Source organism: Trichomycterus rosablanca, chromosome 10 (genome assembly GCF_030014385.1).
Source record: "Trichomycterus rosablanca isolate fTriRos1 chromosome 10, fTriRos1.hap1, whole genome shotgun sequence".
Lineage (NCBI taxonomy): Eukaryota > Metazoa > Chordata > Actinopteri > Siluriformes > Trichomycteridae > Trichomycterus > Trichomycterus rosablanca.
The window spans coordinates 28,472,369-28,499,317 of NC_085997.1; the positions used below are offsets into that span (position 1 = coordinate 28,472,369).

The 26,949-nt window shown below is 40.9% G+C and overlaps 1 protein-coding gene across 1 annotated transcript in view; it reads right to left on the reverse strand.

Moving 5' to 3' along the window:
• Positions 1-26,949, reverse strand: part of tbkbp1 (TBK1 binding protein 1) — a 108,370-nt gene that overhangs the window by 23,077 nt on the left and 58,344 nt on the right. Inside the window, exons 2-5 of the mRNA XM_063003763.1 lie at positions 26,630-26,866; positions 14,009-14,134; positions 11,911-12,015; positions 8,797-8,944 (exon numbers count right to left, since the gene is read on the reverse strand). Of these exons, the coding sequence (XP_062859833.1) occupies positions 8,797-8,944; positions 11,911-12,015; positions 14,009-14,134; positions 26,630-26,845 (595 nt within the window). The 5' untranslated portion in view covers positions 26,846-26,866. The remainder of the gene's footprint in view (positions 1-8,796; positions 8,945-11,910; positions 12,016-14,008; positions 14,135-26,629; positions 26,867-26,949) is intronic.

The window sequence follows — 26,949 nt, forward strand, 5'->3', positions numbered from 1 at the left end:
GCAGCCGCAATGTGAGTCTCTTTATTGTGTTTGATGTCCATCAGAACATCAAACACTGAATAGGTCTTTGATTCTTTTAAGCTTGTAGTGACCATTACAAGGCAAAAAAGGAATTGAAGCAATAATACAAATTAAATTCATTTATTCATTAATTTTCACCAACCCTTTCAAACTGGTCAGCGTCATGGTTGATCCGGCCCCACCTCGAAGCTTGGTGCAGTATTGTACTTAGAAAATTACAAAAAAATCTATTTGCTTATATTATAGTAGATGACAAAGATAATTCCACTCATGTGAAACCTGCATTTTTTCAAACACTTTAACTTACTCTACAATACGCTGATCAGCAGTAACATTTAAACCACCTGCTTGTTTCTACACTCACTGTCCATTTTATCAGCTCCACTTACCATATAGGAATACTTTGTAGTTCTACAATTGCTGACTGTAGTCTATCTGTTTCTCTGCATGCTTTGTTAGCCCCCTTTCATGCTGTTCTTAATGGTCAGGACTCTCCCAGGACCACCACAGAGCAGGTATTATTTGGGTGGTGGATGATTCTCAGCACTGCCGTGACACTGACATGGTGGTGGTGTGTTAGTGTGTGTTGTGCTGGTATGAGTGGATCAGACACAGCAGCACTGATGGAGTTTTTAAACACCTCACTGTCACTGCTGGACTGAGAATAGTCCACCAACCAAAAACATCCAGCCAACAGCACCCCATAGGCAGCGTCCTGTGACCACTGATGAAGGTCTAGAAGATGACCAACTCAAACGGCAGCAATAGATGAGAGATCGTCTCTGACTTTACGTCTACAAGATGGACCAAGTAGGTAAAAGTGTCTAATAGAGTGGACAGTGAGTGGACAACTCCAGCAGCGCTGCTGTGTCTTATACACTCATACCAGCACAACACACACAAACACACCACCACCATGTCAGTGTCACTGCAGTGCTGAGAATGATCCACCACCTAAGTAATACCTACTCTGTGGTGGTCCTGTGGGGGCTCTGACTATTAAAGAACAGGGTGAAAGCAGGCTAAAAGTATGTAGAGAAATAGATGGACTACAGTCAGTAATTGTAGAACTACATAGTGTTTCTATATGGTAAGTGGAGCTGATAAAATGGAAAGTTAGTGTAGGAACAAGGAGGTGGTTTTAATGTTATGGCTGATCAGTGTACTTTAGTGCAGTAGATGTTTTGGGATGCAGCTGCTGTTGTTGAAAGAGTTTTGTTTTTTTCAAGGCGTAGGACTGGCTTATAAATGGGAACCTGCATTTGTTTCCAGCCTAATATGTTTTTGTTCCCGCCCACATCTATCTTATGAGATCTTATCTGACTCTGCTAAACCACAAATGCAGTGGGTAGGTAGATATTACATGAAAAAAATGTTATTACTTGATTTTGTGAGTGTAATCACTTGGGTTGTGGTGCAGAAACACAGTCGCTTTTGCAAAGCTTAAGTATGTGGCATATAGAAAGCAGCAGGCCACCAGGGCCTCCTCATTTCATCGTGCCAGGCATGACGCTGTGGTCCTGATGATGATGAAGGATGGAAGACTCAGGCAGGCACATCCTGCACTTCTCATTCAGCGTGGGCGCTCTGATTCAGCCGCTCAGAAAGAAACAGTCCTTCAGCAGTCGCCTATTATGATGGTTCAGCAATAAACGAGCATGAACCACCACACGCCCACACACACACCCACACAGTTCTACACGTTTTCCTTTGCCTCCACTTCAGTTCACACGCATTCTGCCAAATAATATTTTCAATATTGTACACAGTGATGTGCAACCTTGGAGAAAATTCTTAATTGCACAGCATAGGTCAATTTTTGGGACAATTTTCCTCCTACAGCATAAAGTTCAGATTCAAAGTTTTATGGCTGGTGCAGATCTGTAAGCTTCTCTTTTTTTCTCCTGGCTTTTAGGAAATTAATGACTATGGGAAGATGTGCCACCATGTAATTAAAAACAAGAACATGGCTAGAAAGAACTACATTTACTCCTTCTAGGAGCTGCTGCAAAGTTTCACACTTATAATAACACATGAATTTAACAGTAAAAATAGGCTGAAATAGAGCGTTAAAGTAGTAGAGCAAAATGTTTGTTTGTTGCCCTGAAAAGCCCTTCAGTTCCAAGAATTTTGTAGTTGAAGCTCTTGAGTTTTTTGCACTTAGATTTCATAGTTCATAGATTTTCCCTACTGGTTACAAAAAAGGTGAGCTAACGAGATTGAACCTCTTGATGTATGCTCAATAATCCAGGTACACAAATCCACAAAGTTGAATCAGTTCGTCTGGACAAAAGTTTGTTGTAGAGATACGTTTCGCCACTCAATCCAAGTGTCTTCTTCAGTCTGAGCTGGTACCCCAACCTTATATGCAGCCGATTTGCATAACGACTGATCACCGCCCATTGCATAACAATGGAACCGGTGATCAGGTTCATATGCAAATCACAATGACCATTAATTACAATGGCCATGTGTGCCTTTCACACATGATTGGGGTATAGCTCCTATTACGGCGTTGTAAGATGGTGAGAGATGTACTCTCAGGCCCCCTTCCCGGCTCAGAGATGGTAGTTCCCTCTTCACATAGATGGCCTCTTTGACTCCCCGTTCAAACCAGCGTTTCTCCTTGTCAAGGATCTGCGCATCGTCATCATTAAATGAGTGGCCACTGGCTTGCAGGTGAGTGTAAACCGTGGAGTCCTGGCCAGAAGAGGTTGGGCTATTCACCACCAGCTCAGACTGAAGAAGTCACTTGGATTGAGTAGCAAAACGTATCTCTACAACAACTTGTGTCCAGATGAACTGATTAAACTTTGTGGATAATGAGATTGAAATAACATTTTTAAAAAGCAATTATAAGGTGTACTATTATTTTGTTGCATTTAACATTGTATGGAGTTGCATTTACTTTTGTTTGAAGTAAAGATGAGGTTCCACTCAGGGTCCCTTGAGGAACTGTATGTACACTGTCGAGTGCATACTATGCAATTTTAGTCCAGTCTTTTAGGTTTATATATTTATATACACTGATCAGCCATAACATTAAAACCACCTACACACATTGTCCGGTTTATCAGCTTCACTTACCATATAGAAGCACTTTGTAGTTCTACAATTACTGACTGTAGTCCATCTGTTTCTCTGCATGCTTTGTTAGCCCACTTTCATGCTGTTCTTCAATGGTCAAGACTCTCCCAGGACCACTACAGAGTAGGTATTATTTGGGTGGTGGGTCATTCTGAGCACTGCAGTGACACTGACATGGTGGTGGTGTGTTAGTGTGTGTTGTGCTGTTATGAGTGGATAAGACACAGCAATGCTGATGTACACCTCACTGTCACTGCTGGACTGTGAATAGTCCACCAACCAAAAATTTCCAGCCAGTAGTGTTGGCAGCGTCCTGTGATCACTGATGAAGGTCTAGAAGATGACCAACTCAAACAGCAGCAGTAGATGAGCGATCGTCTCTGACTTTACATCTACAAGGTGGACCAACTAGGTACGAGTGTCTAGACTCGTAGACAGTGAGTGGACATGGTAATTAAAAACTCCAGCAGAGCTGCTGTGTCTGATCCACTCATACCAGCACAACACACACTAACACACCACCACCATGTCAGTGTTACTGCAGTGCTGAGAATCATCCACCACCCAAATAATACCTGCTCTGTGGTGGTCCTGACCATTGAAGAACAGCATGAACGGGGGCTAACATACAGTGTATCACAAAAGTGAGTACACCCCTCACATTTCTGCAAATATCTTTTCATGGGACAACACTATAGACATGAAACTTGGATATAATTTAGAGTAGTCAGTGTACAACTTGTATAGCAGTGTAGATTTACTGTCTTCTGAAAATAACTCAACACACAGCCATTAATGTCTAAATAGCTGGCAACATAAGTGAGTACACCCCACAGTGAACATGTCCAAATTGTACCCAAATGTGTCGTTGTCCCTCCCTGGTGTCATGTGTCAAGGTCCCAGGTGTAAATGGGGAGCAGGGCTGTTAAATTTGGTGTTTTGGGTACAATTCTCTCATACTGGCCACTGGATATTCAACATGGCACCTCATGGCAAAGAACTCTCTGAGGATGTGAGAAATAGAATTGTTGCTCTCCACAAAGATGGCCTGGGCTATAAGAAGATTGCTAACACCCTGAAAATGAGCTACAGCATGGTGGCCAAGGTCATACAGCGGTTTTCCAGGACAGGTTCCACTCGGAACAGGCTTCGCCAGGGTCGACCAAAGAAGTTGAGTCCACGTGTTCGGCGTCATATCCAGAGGTTGGCTTTAAAAAATAGACACATGAGTGCTGCCAGCATTGCTGCAGAGGTTGAAGATGTGGGAGGTCAGCCTGTCAGTGCTCAGACCATACGCCGCACACTGCATCAACTCGGTCTGCATGGTCGTCATCCCAGAAGGAAGCTGACGCACAAGAAAGCCCGCAAACAGTTTGCTGAAGACAAGCAGTCAAAGAACATGGATTACTGGAATGCCCTGTGGTCTGACGAGACCAAGATAAACTTGTTTGGCTCAGATGGTGTCCAGCATGTGTGGCAGCGCCCTGTTGAGAAGTACCAAGACAACTGTATCTTGCCTACAGTCAAGCATGGTGGTGGTAGCATCATGGTCTTGGGCTGCATGAGTGTTGCTGGCACTGGGGAGCTGCAGTTCATTGAGGGAAACATGAATTCCAACATGTACTGTGACATTCTGAAACAGAGCATGATCCCCTCCCTTCGAAAACTGGGCCTCATGGCAGTTTTCCAACAGGATAACGACCCCAAACACAACCTCCAAGATGACAACTGCCTTGCTGAGGAAGCTGAAGGTAAAGGTGATGGACTAAACCCAATTGAGCACCTGTGGCGCATCCTCAAGTGGAAGGTGGAGGAGTTCAAGGTGTCTAACATCCACCAGCTCCGTGATGTCATCATGGAGGAGTGGAAGAGGATTCCAGTAGCAACCTGTGCAGCTCTGGTGAATTCCATGCCCAGGAGGGTTAAGGTAGTGCTGGATAATAATGGTGGTCACACAAAATATTGACACTTTGGGCACAATTTGGACATGTTCACTGTGGGATGTACTCACTTATGTTGCCAGCTATTTAGACATTAATGGCTGTGTGTTGAGTTATTTTCAGAAGACAGTAAATCTACACTGCTATACAAGTTGTACACTGACTACTCTAAGTTATATCCAAGTTTTATTTCTATAGTATTGTCCCATGAAAAGATATAATAAAATATTTGCAGAAATGTGAGGGCTGTACTCACTTTTGTGATACACTGTATATATATATATATATATATATATATACTGTATATATATATATATATATATATATATATATATATATATATATATACAGGGGTTGGACAAAATAACTGAAACACCTGGTTTTAGACCACAATAATTTATTAGTATGGTGTAGGGCCTCCTTTTGCGGCCAATACAGCGTCAATTGGTCTTGGAAATGACATATACAAGTCCTGCACAGTGGTCAGAGGGATTTTAAGCCATTCTTCTTGCAGGATAGTGGCCAGGTCACTACGTGATGCTGGTGGAGGAAAACGTTTCCTGACTCGCTTCTCCAAAACACCCCAAAGTGGCTCAATAATATTTAGATCTGGTGAATGTGCAGGCCATGGGAGATGTTCAACTTCACTTTCATGTTCATCAAACCAATCTTTCACCAGTCTTGCTGTGTGTATTGGTGCATTGTCATCCTGATACACGGCACCGCCATTGGATGCACATGGTCCTCCAGAATGGTTCGGTAGTCCTTGGCAGTGACGCGCCCATCTAGCACAAGTATTGGGCCAAGGGAATGCCATGATATGGCAGCCCAAACCATCACTGATCCACCCCCATGCTTCACTCTGGGCATGCAACAGTCTGGGTGGTACGCTTCTTTGGGGCTTCTCCACACCGTAACTCTCCCGGATGTGGGGAAAACAGTAAAGGTGGACTCATCAGAGAACAATACATGTTTCACATTGTCCACAGCCCAAGATTTGCGCTCCTTGCACCATTGAAACCGACGTTTTGCATTGGCACGAGTGACCAAAGGTTTGGCTATAGCAGCCCGGCCGTGTATATCGACCCTGTGGAGCTCCCGACGGACAGTTCTGGTGGAAACAGGAGAGTCGAGGTGCACATTTAATTCTGCCGTGATTTGGGCAGCCGTGGTTTTATGTTTTTTGGATACAATCCGGGTTAGCACCCGAACATCCCTTTCAGACAGCTTCCTCTTGCGTCCACAGTTAATCCTGTTGGATGTGGTTTGTCCTTCTTGGTGGTATGCTGACATTACCCTGGATACCGTGGCTCTTGATACATCACAAAGACTTGCTGTCTTGGTCACAGATGCGCCAGCAAGACGTGCACCAACAATTTGTCCTCTTTTGAACTCTGGTATGTCACCCATAATGTTGTGTGCATTGCAATATTTTGAGCAAAACTGTGCTCTTACCCTGCTAATTGAACCTTCACACTCTGCTCTTACTGGTGCAATGTGCAATTAATGAAGAATGGCCACCAGACTGGTCCAATTTAGCCATGAAACCTCCCACACTAAAATGACAGGTGTTTCAGTTTTTTTGTCCAACCCCTGTATATATATATATATATATATATATACACACACGCCAGTAATGTCTTAGAGGAGCAGGTCCACAACCAACCCAACAAGGTAGATTTGGTCCACCCCAACGTTCAATTCATGACTACAGCCTTGAGTCCTCTCTCTTGACTCTCTTTGTTGATTCCTTTGAATCTTTCAACTCTGTTATGGACTACGTATCCCAAAAGTCAGCGGGTGGCCACATGACACTGATTGAAGCAACCAATCAGGTCCACCTCATGAGCCCCACATTACAACAGTAAGTCACCACTCATAGCCTCTACACTACACTGTGTTTGTATTATTGTGAAGTATTGCAAACTCTATGTAGTGCGTACTTGAGTGTGTCCTAGTTCTATCAGCTTTCCTGTGTGTTATCATTTTTGGATATCGTGCCTTCTAATTTTGTCTTTGCTTATCAATGTTCCACTTTTTGCCTGTTGTTTTGACTATTCTTTTGGATCAGCCTTGCATTGCGATTCTGGTTACTTGTTCGCACTTCATTTCCTCATTAAAGTCCTTGAGCCCTATCCACGATCGTTTGATTTATCTGTCTGGTTTTATTAGAACAGTGTGCACCATCCCACCACAGTAACCCAAATTCTACAGTCTCAGATCAGTCATTAAGTCCCTGATGTTTTCAGCATGTTTGGAATTTTCTGAAATGAGTCATGTATTGTGTAATACCCAACAAAGAACTGCATTAAGAAGTGATACAAATAGATAAATTAATTTAGGAGCAAGAATACCAAATATACTGAGAATTACAAGTAGCATTAGATCAGGGTGCACATAAATCATTAAGAGCTACTATGTCCTAAATACCACCTTATCTTCTAAATAGGGTTCTAAATGACTTTTCCACAATTGTCAGGATAATATTTTCAGCTCACTTTAAGGTAAATACAATATTCTTCCACAATATTTTATACTGAATTGCTGCATGCATCCTCAAGTTTAAGATCCTATATTTCTCCATTAATACCTACATACACTGATCAGCCATAACATTAAAACCATCTCCTTGTTTCTACACTCACTGTCCATTTTATCATCTCCACTTACCATATAGAAGCACTTTGTAGTTCTACAATTACTGACCGTAGTCCATCTGTTTCTCTGCATGCTTTGTTAGCCCCCTTTCATGCTGTTCTTCAATGGTCAGGATTCTCCCAGGACCACTACAGTGCAGGTATTATTTGGGTTGTGGATCATTCTCAGCACTGCAGTGACACTGACATGGTGGTGGTGTGTTAGTGTGTGTTGTGCTGGTATGAGTGGATAAGACACAGCAATGCTGATGGAGTTTTTAAACACCTCACTGTCACTGCTGGACTGAGAATAGTCCACCAACCAAAAATATATCCAGCCAACAGCGCCCCGTGGGCAGCGTCCTGTGACCACTGATGAAGGTCTAGAAGATGACCAACCCAAACAGCAGCAATACACGAGCAATTGTCTCTGACTTTACATCTAAAAGGTGGACCAACTAGGTAGGAGCATCTAAAAGTGAGTGGACACGGTATTTAAAAACTCCAGCAGCGCTGCTGTGTCTGATCCACTCATACCAGCACAACACACACTAACACACCACCTCCATGTCATAGTCACTGCAGTGCTGAGAATGCACCACCTAAATAATACCTGCTCTGTGGTGGTCCTGTTGGGGTCTTGACCATTAAAGAACAGCGTGAAAGCAGGCTAAAAAGGAATGTAGAGAAACTACAATCAGTAATTGTAGAACTACAAAGTGCTTATATATAGTTAGTGGAGCTGATAAAATGGACAGTGAGTGTAGAAACAGGGAGGTGGTTTTAATGTTATGGCTGATCAGTGTACAGAGACTGTGACTGATTTTCTCAGCAATTAAATGACTGCAATTACCTAATGTACAATGTTGACATCAAAGCTTTGAGTTCTTATTAAAATTTCTCAAGATTTTTTACTTATATTGGTAACAGTAAAGCCTTAATTAGGTGTCGCAAAAGTTATGACAGCAACTATGTGAAAACAAAACTTTTCACTATACAGTTGGCAACTACAAATGTGAGTTTTGTTTCTCTGTACGCTTCTGTACATACAAAAAAAGCATATTTAACAAACCAGCTGAAGCACAAGCTCATCAACAATGAGAAAGACTTACTGTGTGTCTCTGGATTAGCGTGTAACTGCAGGTACTGCATGTCTTTGCTGTGTAGCTGTGTGTTGAGTTTGTGCAGTGAATTATCTCGCTGCCGTAGGGCTGCCTCAAGACTGTGAATGCGCTCCACATGCTTCTCCACCAGAGACGTCTGGGTTACAGGGCACAAGAGACATCAAAAACAGAAAGATTGAAAGATGCTTTAAAAAGGCAGATCATAAAGGTCAAACAGAGTAAATCCTGAACTGAGTAAAACTTGTGTTATATGCTTCATCAGAGGTGCTGCCTAATGACCTTTGGTTAAAATATTAAGATTTTTTAAAGTGTAGGGTGTTTCGAACTGTAATTTAAATTAGGGGCAAAAAAAGCAAAAAGCCAGTAGGATCAGCTGGTCTTGTTTTTGCTGTAAAGTTGCTTTGAGACAATGGGTCTGTCTGAAAACCTAGTAAGGTCTCTATAAAGCTCCTGCAGGAATGGACCTGGATTGCTCTACCTGGCAATCAAACCAGGATCTTATTGCTGTGAGGTGACAGTGCTACCCACCGTGCTGCCCCCATGTTCTTGGCTGAAAACTCAAGTGAAGTCAATTTTTTTTGTATAGCGCTTTTTACAATGGACATTGTCTCAAAGCAACTTTTAGACTACAGGACCAACAGACCAAAAACCCCTGTTGAGAAAGCCGAGGGTGACAGTGGCAAGTAAAAACTCCCTTAAAAATACAGGAAGAAACCTTGAGGGGAACCAGACTCAGCAGGGACCCCCTTCCTCCTTGGGTGGCCTGGAGGATAAATTAAATGAATAGAATTTACACACAGACATACACTATGTTGCCAAAAGTATTCGCTTGTCTGCCTTCACACGCATATGAACTTGAGTGACGTCCCATTCTTAATCCATAGGGTTTAATATGATGTCGGCCCACCCTTTGCAGCTATAACAGCTTCAACTCTTCTGGGAAGGCTTTCCACAAGGTTTAGGACTGTGTTTATAGGAATTTTGGACCATTCTTCTAGAATTTGTGCATTTGTGAGGTCAGACACTGATGTTGGACGAGAAGGCCTGGCTCGCAGTCTCCACAATAATTCATCCCAAAGGTGTTTTATCGGGTTGAGATCCGGACTCCAGTCAAGTTCTTCCACACCAAACTCGCTCATCCATGTCTTTATGGAGCTTGCTTTGTGCACTGGTGAGCAGTCATGTTGGAACAGGAAGGGGCCATCCCCAAACTGTTCCCACAAAGTTGGGAGCATGAAATTGTCCAAAATCTCTTGGTATACTAAAGCATTAAGAGTTCCTTTCACTGGAACTAAGGGGCCGAGCCCAACTCCTGAAACACAACCCCACACCATAATCCCCCCTCCACCAAGCTTTACACTTGAGGGCAACTTTACACCACTGCATCTGACGCTCGGTGATGTAAGGCTTGGATGCAGCTGCTCGATCATGGAAACCCATTCCATGAAGCTCTCTATGCACTGTTCTTGAGCTAATCTTTGGAGGTTTGGAAGTCTGTAGCAATTGACTCTGTGCAACCTCTGTGCACTATGTGCCTCAGCATCCGCTGACCCCGCTCTGTCATTTTACGTGGCTATCACTTCGTGGCCGAGTTGCTGTCATTCCCAATCGCTTCCACTTTGTTATAATACCAGTGACAGTTGACTGTGGAATATTTAGTAGTGAGGAAATTTCACAACTGGACTTGTTGCACAGGTGGCACCCTATCACGGTACAACGCTGGAATTCACTGAGCTCCTGAGAGTGACCCATTCTTTCACAAATGTTTGTAGAAGCAGTCTGCATGCCTAGGTGCTTGGTTTTATACACCTGTGGCCATGGAAGTGATTGGAACACCTGAATTCAATGATTTTGATGGGTGAGTGAATACCTTTGGCAATATAGTGTACATACACAAAATTATATTGAACTAAAAGTTATAACTAGCAAAAAACTTAATTGAGTTCTGCATTATTTAGTCCAGTCTGTGATAAAGTCCGTAGTGAGTTCTTGACATTTTTGGTGCGAACACGGCAGGTTTCCGTCAAATCTAGCAGGAGCAGCATTGCTGGCACAGCAGTCTTGACAACCCCGGGTGGGTAAACAGGTTTCCGTCAGAACCACCTCAGAGTAAAACTCAATCACTAAACACTGACTTCATTAGAAACAACTTTAAACACAGGCTATATATATATATATATATATATACTCACTCACTTTCTTAACCGCTTATCCAATTAGGGTCGCAGGGGAGTGCTGGAGCCTATCCCAGCTTTTCAATGGGCGCAAAGCACACAGTAACACCCTGGACGGGGTGCCAGTCCATCGCAGGGCAGACACACATACACACACACCCACCCATTCAACTATAGGGTAATTTAGTGTCTGGACTGGACTGTGGGAGGAAACCGGAGCTCCCGGAAGGAACCCACGAAAACACGGGAAGAACATGCAAACTCTGCAAAGAAAGGACCCGGACCACCGCACCTGGGGATCAAACCCAGGACCTTCTTTCAGTGAGGCGACAGTCTTACCCACCAAGCCACAGTGCCGCCCGCTATATGTATTAAGAAAATAAAAATTTAATTCAATCCACTGTTTAAAATGTAAAATAAGAAGGAAGTGTTTTTGTTTTTTGGTCAAACGATTAATTTAATTATGCCAAAATCAAGCAGTTAGATTTTAAAAATGCAACAGCTGATAGCTCATTGTGTGAGCATAGCAGGAGGCACAGATGCTCTACGCTCACGTTGTGTAATTTTCAAAACCTGGCCTTTTGGCGAAAACCAAATATTAAACCATTTGTGATGCATTAATTAAAAGTATTGACAGTATTATTGCACATCAAAAATTAAGAAGCATCAGATCTTAAAAGTGCCACTTATTGCTCCGCAGTGTTAGCACAGCGATCCGAGAACAAAATTATTTGGCTTCTTCCAATTAGGAGCCATCCATGGTGCAGATTAATCAAACAGGCACCTGGTTATAAAAAGTCTCGGAGCAGATGTTAGGGCTACTTATAACTCATGCCAGTGGTATCCGGTGCCAAAATTAGCCCAGCTTTTCGAGTAAAGACTGTCACCTTGCATGAATGTTTTAGTAAGCTTCGTATTTTGGTCTCACCATTTTGTCCAGGTCTCTCTGAAGATTGTTCTTCTCCATGTGAATCTTCTCATAGGCCTGGATAACGTCTTCCAGCTGTTCCTCTCTCTCCTTGCTCTTTTGAAGCTGGGCGTCACACCGAAAGCACACAACACACAGAATTAATAACTGAGAACATTAATTCCTTCCATTTTGCTCTGTGATAAACTGGCATCCTGTTCGATTTCTGCTTTGTGCCCAGTTACATCCAAATGGCATCAGACCAGCTACTCCCTTAATTAGAATCAGTTGCTGAAGATGAATACATCAGGTATTTTTGCACACACAAAGAACTGCTTTTCGGCTGTGAAATTACAGTATAAATCAGTATACACTGATCAGCCATAACATTAAAACCAACTCCTTGTTTCTACACTCACTGTCCATTTTATCAGCACCACTTACCATATAGAAGAACTTTGTAGTTCTACAGTTACTGACTGTAGTCTATCTGTTCCTCTACATACCTTTTTAACCTGCTTTCACCCTGTTCTTCAATGGTCAGGACCCCCACAGGACCACCACAGAGCAGGTATTATTTAGGTGGTGGATCATTCTCAGAACTGCAGTGACACTGACATGGTGCTCTGGAGCGCTGCTGGAGTTGTCCACTCACTGTCCACTCTATTAGACACTCCTACCTAGTTGGTCCACCTTGTAGATGTAAAGTCAGAGACGATCGCTCATCTTTTGCTGTCGTTTGAATTGGTCATCTTCTAGACCTTCATCGGTGGTCACAGGATGCTGCTTACGGGGCGCCATTGGCTGGATGTTTTTGGTTGGTGGACTATTCTCAGCCCAGCAGTGACAGTGAGGTGTTTAAAAACTCCAGCAGCATTGCTGTATCTTATCCACTCATACCAGCACAACACACACTAACACACTAACACACCACCACCATGTCAGTGTCACTGCAGTGCTCAGAATGACCCACCACCCAAATAATACCTGCTTTGTGGTGGTCCCTGACCATTGAAGAACAGCATGAAAGGGGGCTAACAAAGCATGCAGAGAAACAGATGGACTACAGTCAGTAATTGTAGAACTACAAAGTGCGTATATATGGTAAGTGAAGCCGATAAAATGGACAGTGAGTGTAGAAACAAATCGAATGTTATGGCTGATTATGTATGTAAAGTGCAGTGTGGCATGTAAACAACAGGTTAGTTCTTGTTATTACTAAGTTTAATGGCATTTGGGGAAAAATGTCTGTTTGGTGTCTTTTGGATTTTGTAAGTAGGGCTCTGTAGCGCCTGCCATAGGGTAGGAGGTTAAAAAGTTTGTATCCAGGGTTCTTGGTGTGTACAAGTCCTGGAAGGTTGGCAGAGGAGGTAAAACTATGCTTTTACGGTCATATTTGTGCTGGACCAATTTGTTTGCCATTAAAACCTCAGAAAATATTATGTTCCTCCATATGTGTGAAAGTTCCCTGTAGGATTCTGCCACTTGGGTGTTTGGTGGCGCCGTGCTTCAGTGCGCCAACCCACCACCACTGAGAGCTCAGGCTCTCAAGTTTGAACAGGCAGTGTTATCAAAGTAGGCTGATGGGACTTCATAGCTGGTGTACAATTCTGACCTTAAGAATAGTAATAAAGCACAACACAGTAACCACAGTCGTCAATCGAACCCCACACTGCAGTACAGTTCCATTTTGCAGTAAAAATGTGCAGAAATACAAGTAAAAGGGAACAAATAAAAGCAAAGAAAATTGGTACATAAGCAGTCGGCGGGGGGGGGGTTGTAAAATGAGAGTCACACAATAACGAATGTCAGAGAAAGTGGGCCAGGCATAAGAAGCGATGCCAGAAAGAGAGATGCTGGCTCACGAAATGCTGGAGGAAATGAGAGGTGGAGGCTGGGTAGCTATGGAAACACATAACAGCTATCATTAATTGAGAGGCTCCAGAAGTCAACAAGCTCAGATGCAGCAGGCGAACAGAGTTACGATCGTCTCCTCACATCCCCACAACAAAAAGAAGCTCGAGGATGCTGTGAACTGTTCCGTAGTTAATGCATCTGCCAAAAAAACTGGATCGATGGATAAAAGGAGCTGTGTTATGTAAGAAACCTCTCCACTGACCTCATGAGTGAGGATGTTGATTCTCTGCTGCAGATTGCCGTTCTCAGACTGAAGAAGGGCCGTGTCTTTGGGTTCGAACGAGCAGTAGGAATTCCTGTCCTCGCCAAAGTCACTGATCATGGGAAACTGCACACACGGCAGGATTAGAGGTCACTTAGTGTATTCTTTTATTAACTGTGTTGTTGAAAGTTGTGAGCACACATATTTAGAGAGACTTTTTTATTGATTTAGAAGAACAATAAAAAAAATCAGGAAAGGGAACACAAGAAATGACAATTAATGACATAATTTACATTGTGATATATTGTTTTTGTTTAAATACAGCAACATCATGTAAAAGTATGTTAACACCTAAACTTCACTTCCAAGTATTAATATTTATAAATAATATTAATATTTACACTGATCAGTCATAACATTAAAACCACCTCCTTGTTTCTACACTCACTGTCCATTTTATCAGCCCCACTTACCATATAGAAGGACTTTGTAGTTCTACAGTTACTGACTGTAGTCTATCTGTTTCTCTACATACTTTTTTAGCCTGCTTTCACCCTGTTCTTCAATGGTCAGGACCACCACAGGAACACTAAAGAGCAGGTATTATTTTGGTGGTGGATCATTCTCAGCACTGCAGTGACAATGACATGGTGGTGGTGTGTTAGTGTGTGTTGTGCTGGTATGAGTGGATCAGACACAACAGCACTGCTAGAGTTTTTAAATACCGTGTCCACTCACTGTCCACTCTATTAGACACTCCTACCTAGTTGGTCCACCTTGTAGATATAAAGTCAGAGACGACTGTTCAACTGTTCATCTATTGCTGCTGTATGAGTTGGTCATCTTTCAGACCTTCATCAGTGGTCACAGGATGCTGCCCACGGGGCGCTGTTGGCTGGATAATTTTGGATGTGGACTTCTCAGTCCAGAAAGTGACAGTGAGGTGTTTAAAATCTCCAGCAGCGCTGCTGTGTCTTATCCACTTATACCAGCACAACATACACTAACACACCAGCACCGTGTCAGTGTCACTGCAGTGCTGAGAATCATCCACCACCCAAATAATACCTGCTCTGTGGTGGTCCGGGGAGAGTCCTGACCATTGAAGAACAGAATGAAAGGGGGCTAACAAAGCATGCAGAGAAACAGATGGACTGCAGTCAGTAATTGTACAACTACAAAGTGCTCCTATATGGTAAGTGGAGCTGATAAAATGGACAGTGAGTGTGGAAACAAGGTAGTGGTTTTAATGTTATGGCTGAAATGTCCTTCTGTTAACCCTTTGATGCACAAGCTAAGCAAACCCCTTCTAATGCACAACATGGGTGGAAAATGACCCATATTCATCCATTCAAGAATATTTTAATATGCACATTAGTCAGTTATTCATGTATTTACTGTCTTAGCTAATAAAAGCTATCTATACTAGAATATGTAAACAGCTAGCAAGCAAATAGTATTGGACATATTCAAGATTCAAGAGCCTAATCTTTGGTTGTCTTTCAAAATATCAGTAAATATGTTTTTGACTACAAACACTTACAAATGTCAGTAGTTCCTGTCAAATTCCATAGTAAATATATAAGGGTCATTTTTGACCCATGTTGTGCATTAGAAGGGTAGTGATACAAAAATGATTTTTATTAAAAAAGCAAAAAATATAAAACTGAAATAAGGATTTGTGATGATCAAAAACAAGTTAATTGAGGAATTCATGGAAGCTTGAATGACAAAATTAATTTATTGCAAAGATATAGAAAATAAAAAATATAAAAAAGTTGGGTCACTTTTGACCCAGGTTGTGCATCAAAGGGTTAAGAGAGAAATAAAAAGTACTAAAGAATCAATTCAACAGTGTTAGAAACTGACAGTCCTTTCCCACCTAGAAGATGAGAATGCATAAATCAAAAGTGTGACTTGTAGTGGGAGTTGATTGTGCAACTGGCCAGTCACAGTCTTATCATGCTTACTCATGTTGCACTGTTTGACAGCTCTGAGCAAAATAAGACAAATGTGATATTTTTTAACAAGAGCATTGATACTTAACAGAATCTTTTGAATAACCATGGTTAAAAAATATTAATAAAGAATATATTAAACTAGGGCTGGCTCGATACCACTTTTTTTTCCGATACCGAAACTGCAAATTGAGTATCTGCCAATACCAATACCAATCTGATACTTAAACTAGTCTAAATAACAATGCTCAGACTGTGAAACAAATATTCTAAAGGAGTAAATACAGAACCTACAACATCACACTTATGCAAAACTGCTGTTTTTATTTTAACTTTTACACACAGAACATTTAGCAGCATTTTTGGCTTGTTTAACAGCACCATACAAACATTTAAAATTTGTGACACATCTCGCTTTACGGCGTGTCGTCCAAAGCGTCTACAATTGGAAGATGTGGATGTCAATCAAACACGATGGACCAATTGGAATTGACGCAGAGTTGAGATTTTCCATTAAAGTTCTGTCACGTTTTTAGATTATTAAACCCTGCTGGAATTTGAAAAGGACGTCAGTGGCTAAACAGGAAATGGTGTAGTTTGTTTTATTTCATAACACTAATGGATTCATTGTTGAGGATGTGAGAGATCTCCAAGCCGGGACAAGATAGGTTTTCTTTATCTCACGTGAGTGATTTATCATTTATGAAGTGATTTCTATTGTGTTTAAACAGTGTTTTTAGATGTGGCAGTAGTAGATGATTTTTATTGTGTTTAAACAGTGTTTTTAGTTGTAGCAGTAGTAGATGATTCTTATTGTGTGTAAACAGTGTTTTTAGATGTAGCAGTAGTAGATGATTTTATTGTGTTTAAACAGTGTTTTTAGATGTGGCAGTAGTAGATGATTCTTATTGTGTTTAAACGGTGTTTTTAGATGTGGCAGTAGTAGATGATTCTTATTGTGTTTAAACAGTGTTTTAAGATGTGACAGTAGTAGATGATTTCTATTGTGTTTAAACAGTGTTTTTAGATGTGGCAGTAGTAGATGATTCTTATTGTGTTTAAACAGTGTTTTTAGATGTGGCAGTAGTAGATGATTCTTATTGTGTTTAAACAGTGTTTTTAGATGTGGCAGTAGTAGATTATTTTTTTAAATGCTAAAAGTTTAAGTAGATCAGTGTGTTTTAATTTCTGAATGGCTGCTGCGGATGAGTTGTAGATCAGTGGCACATGTTAATTATGTCATCAAAATGCACCTTGTTACGACAGTTGCCGAGTGAGCTGGCAATAAACGGCACTCTGTTGGAATGTATCTTTGTGTGTTATTTGCTTTACACACAAACAATGGCCTTATTTACATTAAGTGTTATTTACATTGTGTTATATAAATTAAGCAACAGTATCAGATCGGATTACACGTTTTTTTCCTTCCGATATCCGATCCAGTGATTTGGGCCAATATCGGACCGATACAGAGTATCAGATCGGTGCCAGCCCTATATTAAACTCTTAGAATTAAGAGCACTAAGTTCTACATTCTTGTAACTGAGGTGTTGGCTTCAAAATGGTTCTTGGTACTGGGTGATTAGGTGGCGCAGAACTAAAACATGTTATGGCAGCTTGAACTCGTGAGTTCAATCTTAGCTCTGCTACAGACAGGCTGGGCACCTACACGGAATGATCTGTATCAGAGGCGAGGGATAATGGGATCAGTGCATGACTCTGTAAGCGAGACTGAGCCCCATATTAACTTGTCTCGTGCAGGTGAAAAGATGCACTCGACTACTGCACACATGTCGGAGGAGGTGTGTGTTAGTCACGGCTCTCCTTAGACAGGAGTAAAGGTTAGCAGCAGTAGAGAAGAAGCGAAATGCAATCGGGTAACCTGACATGACTAGATTAAGATGAGAACTGTAAAAATTCATACAAAAAATGTTGTTGGACCAATCCAGTCCTGTAGGGCTAGCAGGGGCAGGTAAAACAGGTTGCTTTTAAAATTAAACTACTTAGTAATTCAATTATTAAAGAGACTACAGTATTTTCATAATAATGTAGCTTGCTGAGGCAAAAGATCAATTAAGTATTCAGTATTCAGATCCCTGATCCCTTGGCTTTTCGAACACTATTGTGCTGTTGATTAGATTTTAAATAGATATTATTGCCTTGTTTACATGTTTAATCAGTTTACACATAATCACCCATAATAACAAAGTGAAAACATGTTTTAATAGTTAAAAAAAACAAGATATCTTATTCACAACAGTACTTACTCTCCAATATTTTGTAGATGTACAGTGACAGCAATTACAGCTGCTAGTTTTCATGGATTCCTCTCTACAAGCTTTTCCTATTCTCCGTGGCACCAGCTCTTACCCTCTATCAGACTGGATGGCAAGCATTTGTAAACTGCAATCTTAAGGTCTCTCTACAGACACTTGATAGGGTTTGTGCCATGCAGCCACTGTTGGGCCCTTGAGCAAGGCCCTTAACCCTCTCTGCTCCAGGGGTGCCGTATGATGGCTGACCCTGCGCTCTGACCCCAGCTTCCAAACAAGTTGGGATATGCGAAGAAAAAATTTCGTTGTACTGTACATACTGTATGTATATGTATATATGGCAATTAAAGGGCTTCTTCTTCTCTCAGGCATGTTCAGAAAATTACCCACCCAAGTGTTATTTTGGCTGCATGCTTTGGGTCATTTTTGTGTTGAATAGTAAACTGACGCCCCAGTCTGAGTCCGCAAGCACTCTAGAGGAGGTTTTCTTTAGGGATGTTCCTGTATTTGGGTTCAATCTGCAATCTTCAATCCTGTTCCAGCAGCTGAGAAGATGTCAGCCAGATGATGTGCATTTGTTGTTTTTCACCAGACATGATGCTTGATGTTCTGCCCAATAAGTTTAAACTTTTCAACTCAGATCAGACTTTTTCTTTAATGTTGCCAAAGTCCTTTACAGGCAGTTTAGCGAACACCAAGAGGACAGTCATATGCCATTTGCTCAACAGTGGCTTCTGTCTTGCAACTCTACTATAAAGCCCTAATACATGAAGTACTGCATGAATGGTTGTTGTTCCAACAAGTTCCCACATTTCTGCACATGACTTTTGGAGCTAGTTTAGTAAGGGCTCTTTTTTTATCTCCCAAACCCTAGGAATGTTTACGGTTTTGCCTAGCTTCATCGAAGCCCCAGAGATCTTTAGCCAGTTCCTTTTACTTATGGCTTAGTTCTTGTCCTTTAATTAACTTGTGGCAATTAAACTAATTCAAAATCAAATAAACAAAACAATAAAAATTATACACCGATCAGCCATAACATTAAAAGCACCTCCTTGTTTCTACACTCACTGTCCATTTTATCAGCTCCACTTACCATATAGAAGCACTTTGTAGTTCTACAATTACTGACTGTAGTCCATCTGTTTCTCTACATACCTTTTTAGCCTGCTTTCACACTGTTCTTCAATGGTCAGGACCACCACAGAGTAGGTATTATTTAGGTGGTGGATGATTCTCAGCACTGCAGTGACACTGACATGGTGGTGGTGTGTTAGTGTGTGTTGTGCTGGTATGAGTGGATCAGACACAGCAGCACTGCTGGAGTTTTTAAATACTGTGTCCACTCACTGTCCACTCTATTAGACACTCCTACCTAGTTGGTCCACCTTGTAGAAAGTGTAAAGTCAGAGACGATCGCTCATCTCTTGCTGCTGTTTGAGTTGGTCATCTTCTAGACTTTAATCAGTGGTCACAGGATGCTGCCCACGGGGCGCTGTAGGATGGATATTTTTGGTTGGTGGACTATTCTCAGTCCAGCAGTGACAGTGAGGTGTTTAAAAACTCCATCAGCATTGCTGTGTCTTATCCACTCATACCAGCACAACACACACTAACACACCACCACCATGTCAGTGTCACTGCAGTGCTCAGAATGATCCACCACCCAAATAATACCTACTCTGTAGTGGTCCTGGGAGAGTCCTGACCATTAAAGAACAGCATGAAAGGAGGCTAACAAAGCATGCAGAGAAACAGTTGGACTACAGTCAGTAATTGTAGAACTACAAAGTGCTCCTATATGGTAATGTGTGTAGAAACAAGGAAGTGGTTTTAATGTTATGGCTGATCGGTGTGTTCAGGAGCTCAAAAACTGAAAAGACCATTACAACCAAGCTGTGGAGGAGCCACCTCGTACGCATTTAATGTTTAAATTAAATCTATCCCTTGGTATGGAGAATTGGGTGAATGTACAGTGTATCACAAAAGTGAGTACACCCCTCACATTTCTGCAAATATTTCATTATATCTTTTCATGGGACAACACTATAGACATGAAACTTGGATATAACTTAGAGTAGTCAGTGTACAGCTTGTATAGCAGTGTAGATTTACTGTCCTCTGAAAATAACTCAACACACAGCCATTAATGTCTAAATAGCTGGCAACATAACTGAGTACACCCCACAGTGAACATGTCCAAATTGTGCCCAAATGTGTCGTTGTCCCTCCCTGGTGTCATGTGTCAAGGTTCCAGGTGTAAATAGGGAGCAGGGCTGTTAAATTTGGTGTTTTGGGTACAATTCTCTCATACTGGTTACTGGATATTCAACATGGCACCTCATGGCAAAGAACTCTCTGAGGATGTGAGAAATAGAATTGTTGCTCTCCACAAAGATGGCCTGGGCTATAAGAAGATTGCTAACACCCTGAAACTGAGCTACAGCATGGTGGCCAAGGTCATACAGCGGTTTTCCAGGACAGGTTCCACTCGGAACAGGCTTCGCCAGGGTCGACCAAAGAAGTTGAGTCCACGTGTTCGGCGTCATATCCAGAGGTTGGCTTTAAAAAATAGACACATGAGTGCTGCCAGCATTGCTGCAGAGGTTGAAGACGTGGGAGGTCAGCCTGTCAGTGCTCAGACCATACGCCGCACACTGCATCAACTCGGTCTGCATGGTCGTCATCCCAGAAGGAAGCTGACGCACAAGAAAGCCAGCAAACAGTTTGCTGAAAACAAGCAGTCCAAGAACATGGATTACTGGAATGCCCTGGGGTCTGACGAGACCAAGATAAACTTGTTTGGCTCAGATGGTGTCCAGCATGTGTGGCGGCGCCCTGGTGAGAAGTACCAAGACAACTGTATCTTGCCTACAGTCAAGCATGGTGGTGGTAGCATCATGGTCTTGGGCTGCATGAGTGTTGCTGGCACTGGGGAGCTGCAGTTCATTGAGGGAAACATGAATTCCAACATGTACTGTGACATTCTGAAACAGAGCATGATCCCCTCCCTTCGAAAACTGGGCCTCATGGTAGTTTTCCAACAGGATAACGACCCCAAACACAACCTCCAAGATGACAACTGCCTTGCTGAGGAAGCTGAAGGTAAAGGTGATGGACTAAACCCAAATGAGCACCTGTGGCGCATCCTCAAGTGGAAGGTGGAGGAGTTCAAGGTGTCTAACATCCACCAGCTCCATAATGTCATCATGGAGGAGTGGAAGAGGATTCCAGTAGCAACCTGTGCAGCTCTGGTGAATTCCATGCCCAGGAGGGTTAAGGCAGTGCTGGATAATAATGGTGGTCACACAAAATATTGACACTTTGGGCACAATTTGGACATGTTCACTGTGGGGTGTACTCACTTATGTTGCCAGCCATTTAGACATTAATGGCTGTGTGTTGAGTTATTTTCAGAAGACAGTAAATCTACACTGCTATACAAGTTGTACACTGACTACTGTAAGTTATATCCAAGTTTTATTTCTATAGTGTTGTCCCATGAAAAGATATAATAAAATATTTGCAGAAATGTGAGGGGTGTACTCACTTTTGTGATACACTGTATGTTTGTATTGTTTAGTTTAGTGCTGAGCAGTATCTGTGGAGAGCAGCATGCCATGATAACAGCTGGTGTTCGGTAACATTCCTCCTCACACCTACGTACACCTGCTGAGCCTCGAATGACTCAAGGAGCTATAAATGGAGCAACCTCTTATATTGACCTGCATTGCAAAATCATGTATTCTCCATGAAACTGTCTTCCCTATGTTTTCAGATGTGCACCAGTTATGAGGGTATTTGTAAGCACATGTGCTGAGACCTTAACATTTCAGCCAGACTGCAGCATCAGACAATAAGGGTGGACTAAATGCTCTAGGGAAGAGGTTAGAGCGGATCATGGTCATCTGGCAGTGCTGAGTGCAGCAGTCTTTGTCAGTCCAGCACTACAACAGCACCAGGAAGATTAATGATCCAATTACACATGGTAAGCAAGATGCACTATTGTGTCCACTGAGGTAAGGAGGTATAGGAATGATGCACAAGTATATAGGGAGCATGTATTTGAAATGTAAGTAGCCAAAAGTTTATAACTTCTAGATCATTTTTATCAGTTGATTAATTTACATTTTGCTTATTTATAGCAAAGCATATTAAGTAGTAATGAATAAATGCAAAGATATTATAAAATCACGTTTGGTGCTTAATTTAAACTTTTTATCCCAAAAAATAATCTATAAAGCCAAAGACAATGAGTCCAATCTAATAAAGAAGCGAGATTTTCTTTACAAAAGTTGAATTGCCTGATAAAGTGGTTACTGTAGGTAAATAAATAAATATTAATTATAATATTAGTTGTAGTAGCACATGCCTGCGATTAAAAATAGGGTGTGATGGCACCCATGTGGCGCAGCAAGATATTCCGCTAGCATACCAGCGTCGAGATTCTGAACTCCTCATTTCGAAACTCGGCATTGCAATCGGTCGGCTGGGCGCCATCTAGCGGGCATAATTGGCAGTGCCTGCAGCAGACACGTTTCTGCTAGGGCAGGATGACCGGACTATGTGAGTGGGGTCTTCAAGCACTGTGTAAGGACCCTGATTAGCAAATAGAGAGGCGCCTGTGCAGAATGCATGGGTGAGAAAGGGTTTCGCTAAGGGCTGCACGCAAGTCGGAGGAGGCGTGAGCAGCAATATACCCACCTCGACTGCAATCAGGGATCCCCCAGCAGCGGAAGACAAATTGACTATGCTAAATTGGGAGAAAATGAGAGAAAATGCATAAATATAATAAAAAAAGAGGGTGTGACACAGGGACATGAGTTCTGAGGACCTGGGTTCAACTCTTGATTTTTGCATGAAGACTGGCTGCTATGGTTTTCTGCAAATTGTGATGGCTAGACGACTGGGTCAGGGCATCTCCAAAAATGCAGCTGTTGTGGCGTGTTTCCGGTCTCCAGTGGTCAGTATCTATCAAAAGTGGTCCAAGGAAGGAAAAGTGTAAAATCCAACAGACGAGCTACTGTAGCTCAAATTGCTGAAGAAGTTACTGCTGGTTCTGATACACAGTGCATCGCAGTTGCAGGGCTGTTTTGACAGCAAAAGGGGGACCAACACAATATTAGGAAGGTGGTCTTAATGTTATGCCTAATCGGTGTATAGAGAGAAAATAATAATTATATGTAATTCAATGTGTACACTTGTTTTACTGTTCTTATAATGTTTTTTAATGATGTGAAGCTTTGTGTAACTGTGTTACTGGGAAGTAAACTGTTCTTTAAATGTATCTACGTATTTAAGCTACCCACTGCAAATACATTCAGTGCATAAAATCAAGCATCCAGCCATTTATCACCATAATTTTTATTTTATTATATTTTATTGTATTGGCTTTGACCTTGAGTCTGTTCAACAACTTCAAAGTGAACTAGAACACCTCAGTGCCGAACATCACTAGTGCTCTTTTCCCAGAAAGAAAGTGAATTTCTGTTATTTTCGTGGCGCTACGACTTTTCATCAGGAATGTACCCTGAATGCTTCATTTCTTTTAACATCAGACATCCTGACCCAGAGGACCCAGCCAGAGTCGATTAGATTCTGACTTGGTAACAAGTAACACCTGCAGTATAAGGTTCGACCCTCATGATTCACAACTATCTAGAGTTGTGTGCTTTGTGTGCTCCAAACCTCCTACAGCCTTTTAAAAGGGTATGCACTAAGAATTTCAGCCCTACGATGGTGTATTAGGGCCACTTTAAAGAAAAATATTTTTTAAGTTTAGATTTTGAGAATAAAGTCGAAATGATTACGAGATTAAAGTCGAAATATTATGACCATAGCAACCTCCTTGTGTTAAGTGAGGGATGTTCATGATTTGGTAAAGTTATACTTTCATATCGGTTTCACAAATAAAGAAATCCTCGATCTCCTGCACATCAGCAGTTTGTTATTAGTGTAAGGACGCTGAAACGGCTTTGTAATAAACTGTCTTTATTTTGAAGAATGTGCACCACCCTGTGTGGCATCGCTATAAATGGTTGCATTGACGGGTTTAGTCATGATGTCATGTGGATGGAAGCGTACAATACAAACAACCACCCAAAAATAATCGGGGGTTATTAGATAACCACAGTAATGCGCATTGGAGACTGCCCTCAGCTTTTGTGTGCCAATCCAGGTACTGAGACCCGTGCTTCTCTGAACTGACAAGCCTACGGCGGCTGCACACTCTTTGGCCATAATATTTCAACTTTATTCTCATAATCATTTCAACTGTAATCTCAAAATAATTTCGACTTTTATCTCAAAATGATTTCGACTTTATTCTCATAACATTTCAACTTTATTCTCATAATATTTCGACTTTATTCTCATAATATTTCGACCTTTATTCTCATATTTCGACTTTTCTCATATTTTGACTTTATTCTCATAATATTTTGACTTTATTCTCATAATATTTCGACTTTATTCTCATAATATTTCGACTTTAATCTCAAAATAATTTCAACTTTATTCTCATAATATTTCAACTTTATTCTCATAATATTTCGACCTTTATTCTCATAATAATTCGACTTTATTCTCATAATATTTCGACTTTATTCTCATAATCATTTCGACTTTATTCTCATAATCATTTCGACTTTATTCTCATAATCATTTCGACTTTATTCTCATAATCATTTCGACTTTATTCTCATAATCATTTCGACTTTATTCTCATAATATTTCGACTTTATTCTCATAATCATTTCGACTTTATTCTCATAATATTTCAACTTTATTCTCATAATCATTTCAACTTTATTCTCATAATATTTCGAATTTATTCTCATAATATTTCGACTTTATTCTCATAATCATTTTAACTGTAATCTCAAAATAATTTCGACTTTTATCTCAAAATGATTTCGACTTTATTCTCATAACATTTCAACTTTATTCTCATAATATTTCGACTTTATTCTCATAATATTTCGACCTTTATTCTCATATTTCGACTTTTCTCATATTTTGACTTTATTCTCATAATATTTTGACTTTATTCTCATAATATTTCGACTTTATTCTCATAATATTTCGACTTTAATCTCAAAATAATTTCAACTTTATTCTCATAATATTTCAACTTTATTCTCATAATATTTCGACCTTTATTCTCATAATAATTCGACTTTATTCTCATAATATTTCGACTTTATTCTCATAATCATTTCGACTTTATTCTCATAATCATTTCGACTTTATTCTCATAATCATTTCGACTTTATTCTCATAATCATTTCGACTTTATTCTCATAATCATTTCGACTTTATTCTCATAATCATTTCGACTTTATTCTCATAATATTTCGACTTTATTCTCATAATCATTTCGACTTTATTCTCATAATATTTCGACTTTATTCTCATAATCATTTCGACTTTATTCTCATAATATTTCAACTTTATTCTCATAATCATTTCAACTTTATTCTCATAATATTTCGAATTTATTCTCATAATATTTCGACTTTATTCTCATATTTCGACTTTTATCTCAAAATAATTTCGACTTTATTCTCATAATATTTCGACTTTATTCTCATAATATTTCGACTTTATGCTCATAATATTTCGACTTTATGCTCATAATATTTCGACTTTTATCTCGAAATCAAAACATAAAAATATTTTTTACAGTGGCCCTAATATGGCATCGTACAGCCTGTCTGTAGCAGGTCTGAATTTTTAGCACCGTTTTATTCGTTGGCATTCCCCATAAGATCTTCACATGGGATTATCAGCTCCAGCATGACCACCTGTTAGGATGATTTAAACATGAGGTTAATATGTGGCCTAGGGTTTGTCATCATTAATGTCCACCTCTAGGTTCTCTGCATAACACTCCTGCTTCCTTAACCAACACGGTCTACAGTCATGTTCCTGCTGTCAGATGTAAGGGTGGTTAAAGCATCAAGGGTTAGACAAGCTACAGTACATATTAATGGTCATTGTCTGGGTGACAAGTCTCTGATCCATATAAAATGTATTTACAATATTTTATGTATACATTTATCTCCATCATTATGCCAAGGAAGAATTGCTTATTTACTGCCAAGCTTGCATGCCAGACAGGATATAAATAAAGCCCTTATAAAACAAGTCAGGGTCTAGGCATTGCTTGTAAAAAGCTACGTCTCCTCCCAAGAGATATTATTAATGCCCCGCAAGGAGGTCAACCCCTTAGCATCAATGTGTCTGCTCATTTATCCTGCCAATCAGAGTTCTCATTGATCACAGTTGCTCTTCTGGGTTAATCGGAACCTCACACCATGTAATCACTCAATTTAAAATCCCAGGTACAGGGAATTGTTAAATCAGTGACATTTCTTCCTTTAATGCTTTACCTTTATCTCATAGAGCTTGAGCTTCCTCTTGATGTCGGTGTTCTCCCTCTCCAGGCCGGCCAGCCGGGTCTTGATGTCCTGGTAGGCGCTGATAAGGGCAAAGTGCGAGGCTGAATACATGTCCTCAGGTAGGGGCGAACCTGCCCAACAGCCATCCTCTTTTAAGCCCTCGCTGCTGCCCAGCAGTCCCAGCTCCCCTCCGAACAGAGACTCCATTACTCACTGCTCCTTCTTAGCCTGGAATAAAGAGGGAGTAACATAAAATAAGGTATAGTTGCAAAAAAAGTTTGGCTAAATGATCAATTTATAAAGAACTGATT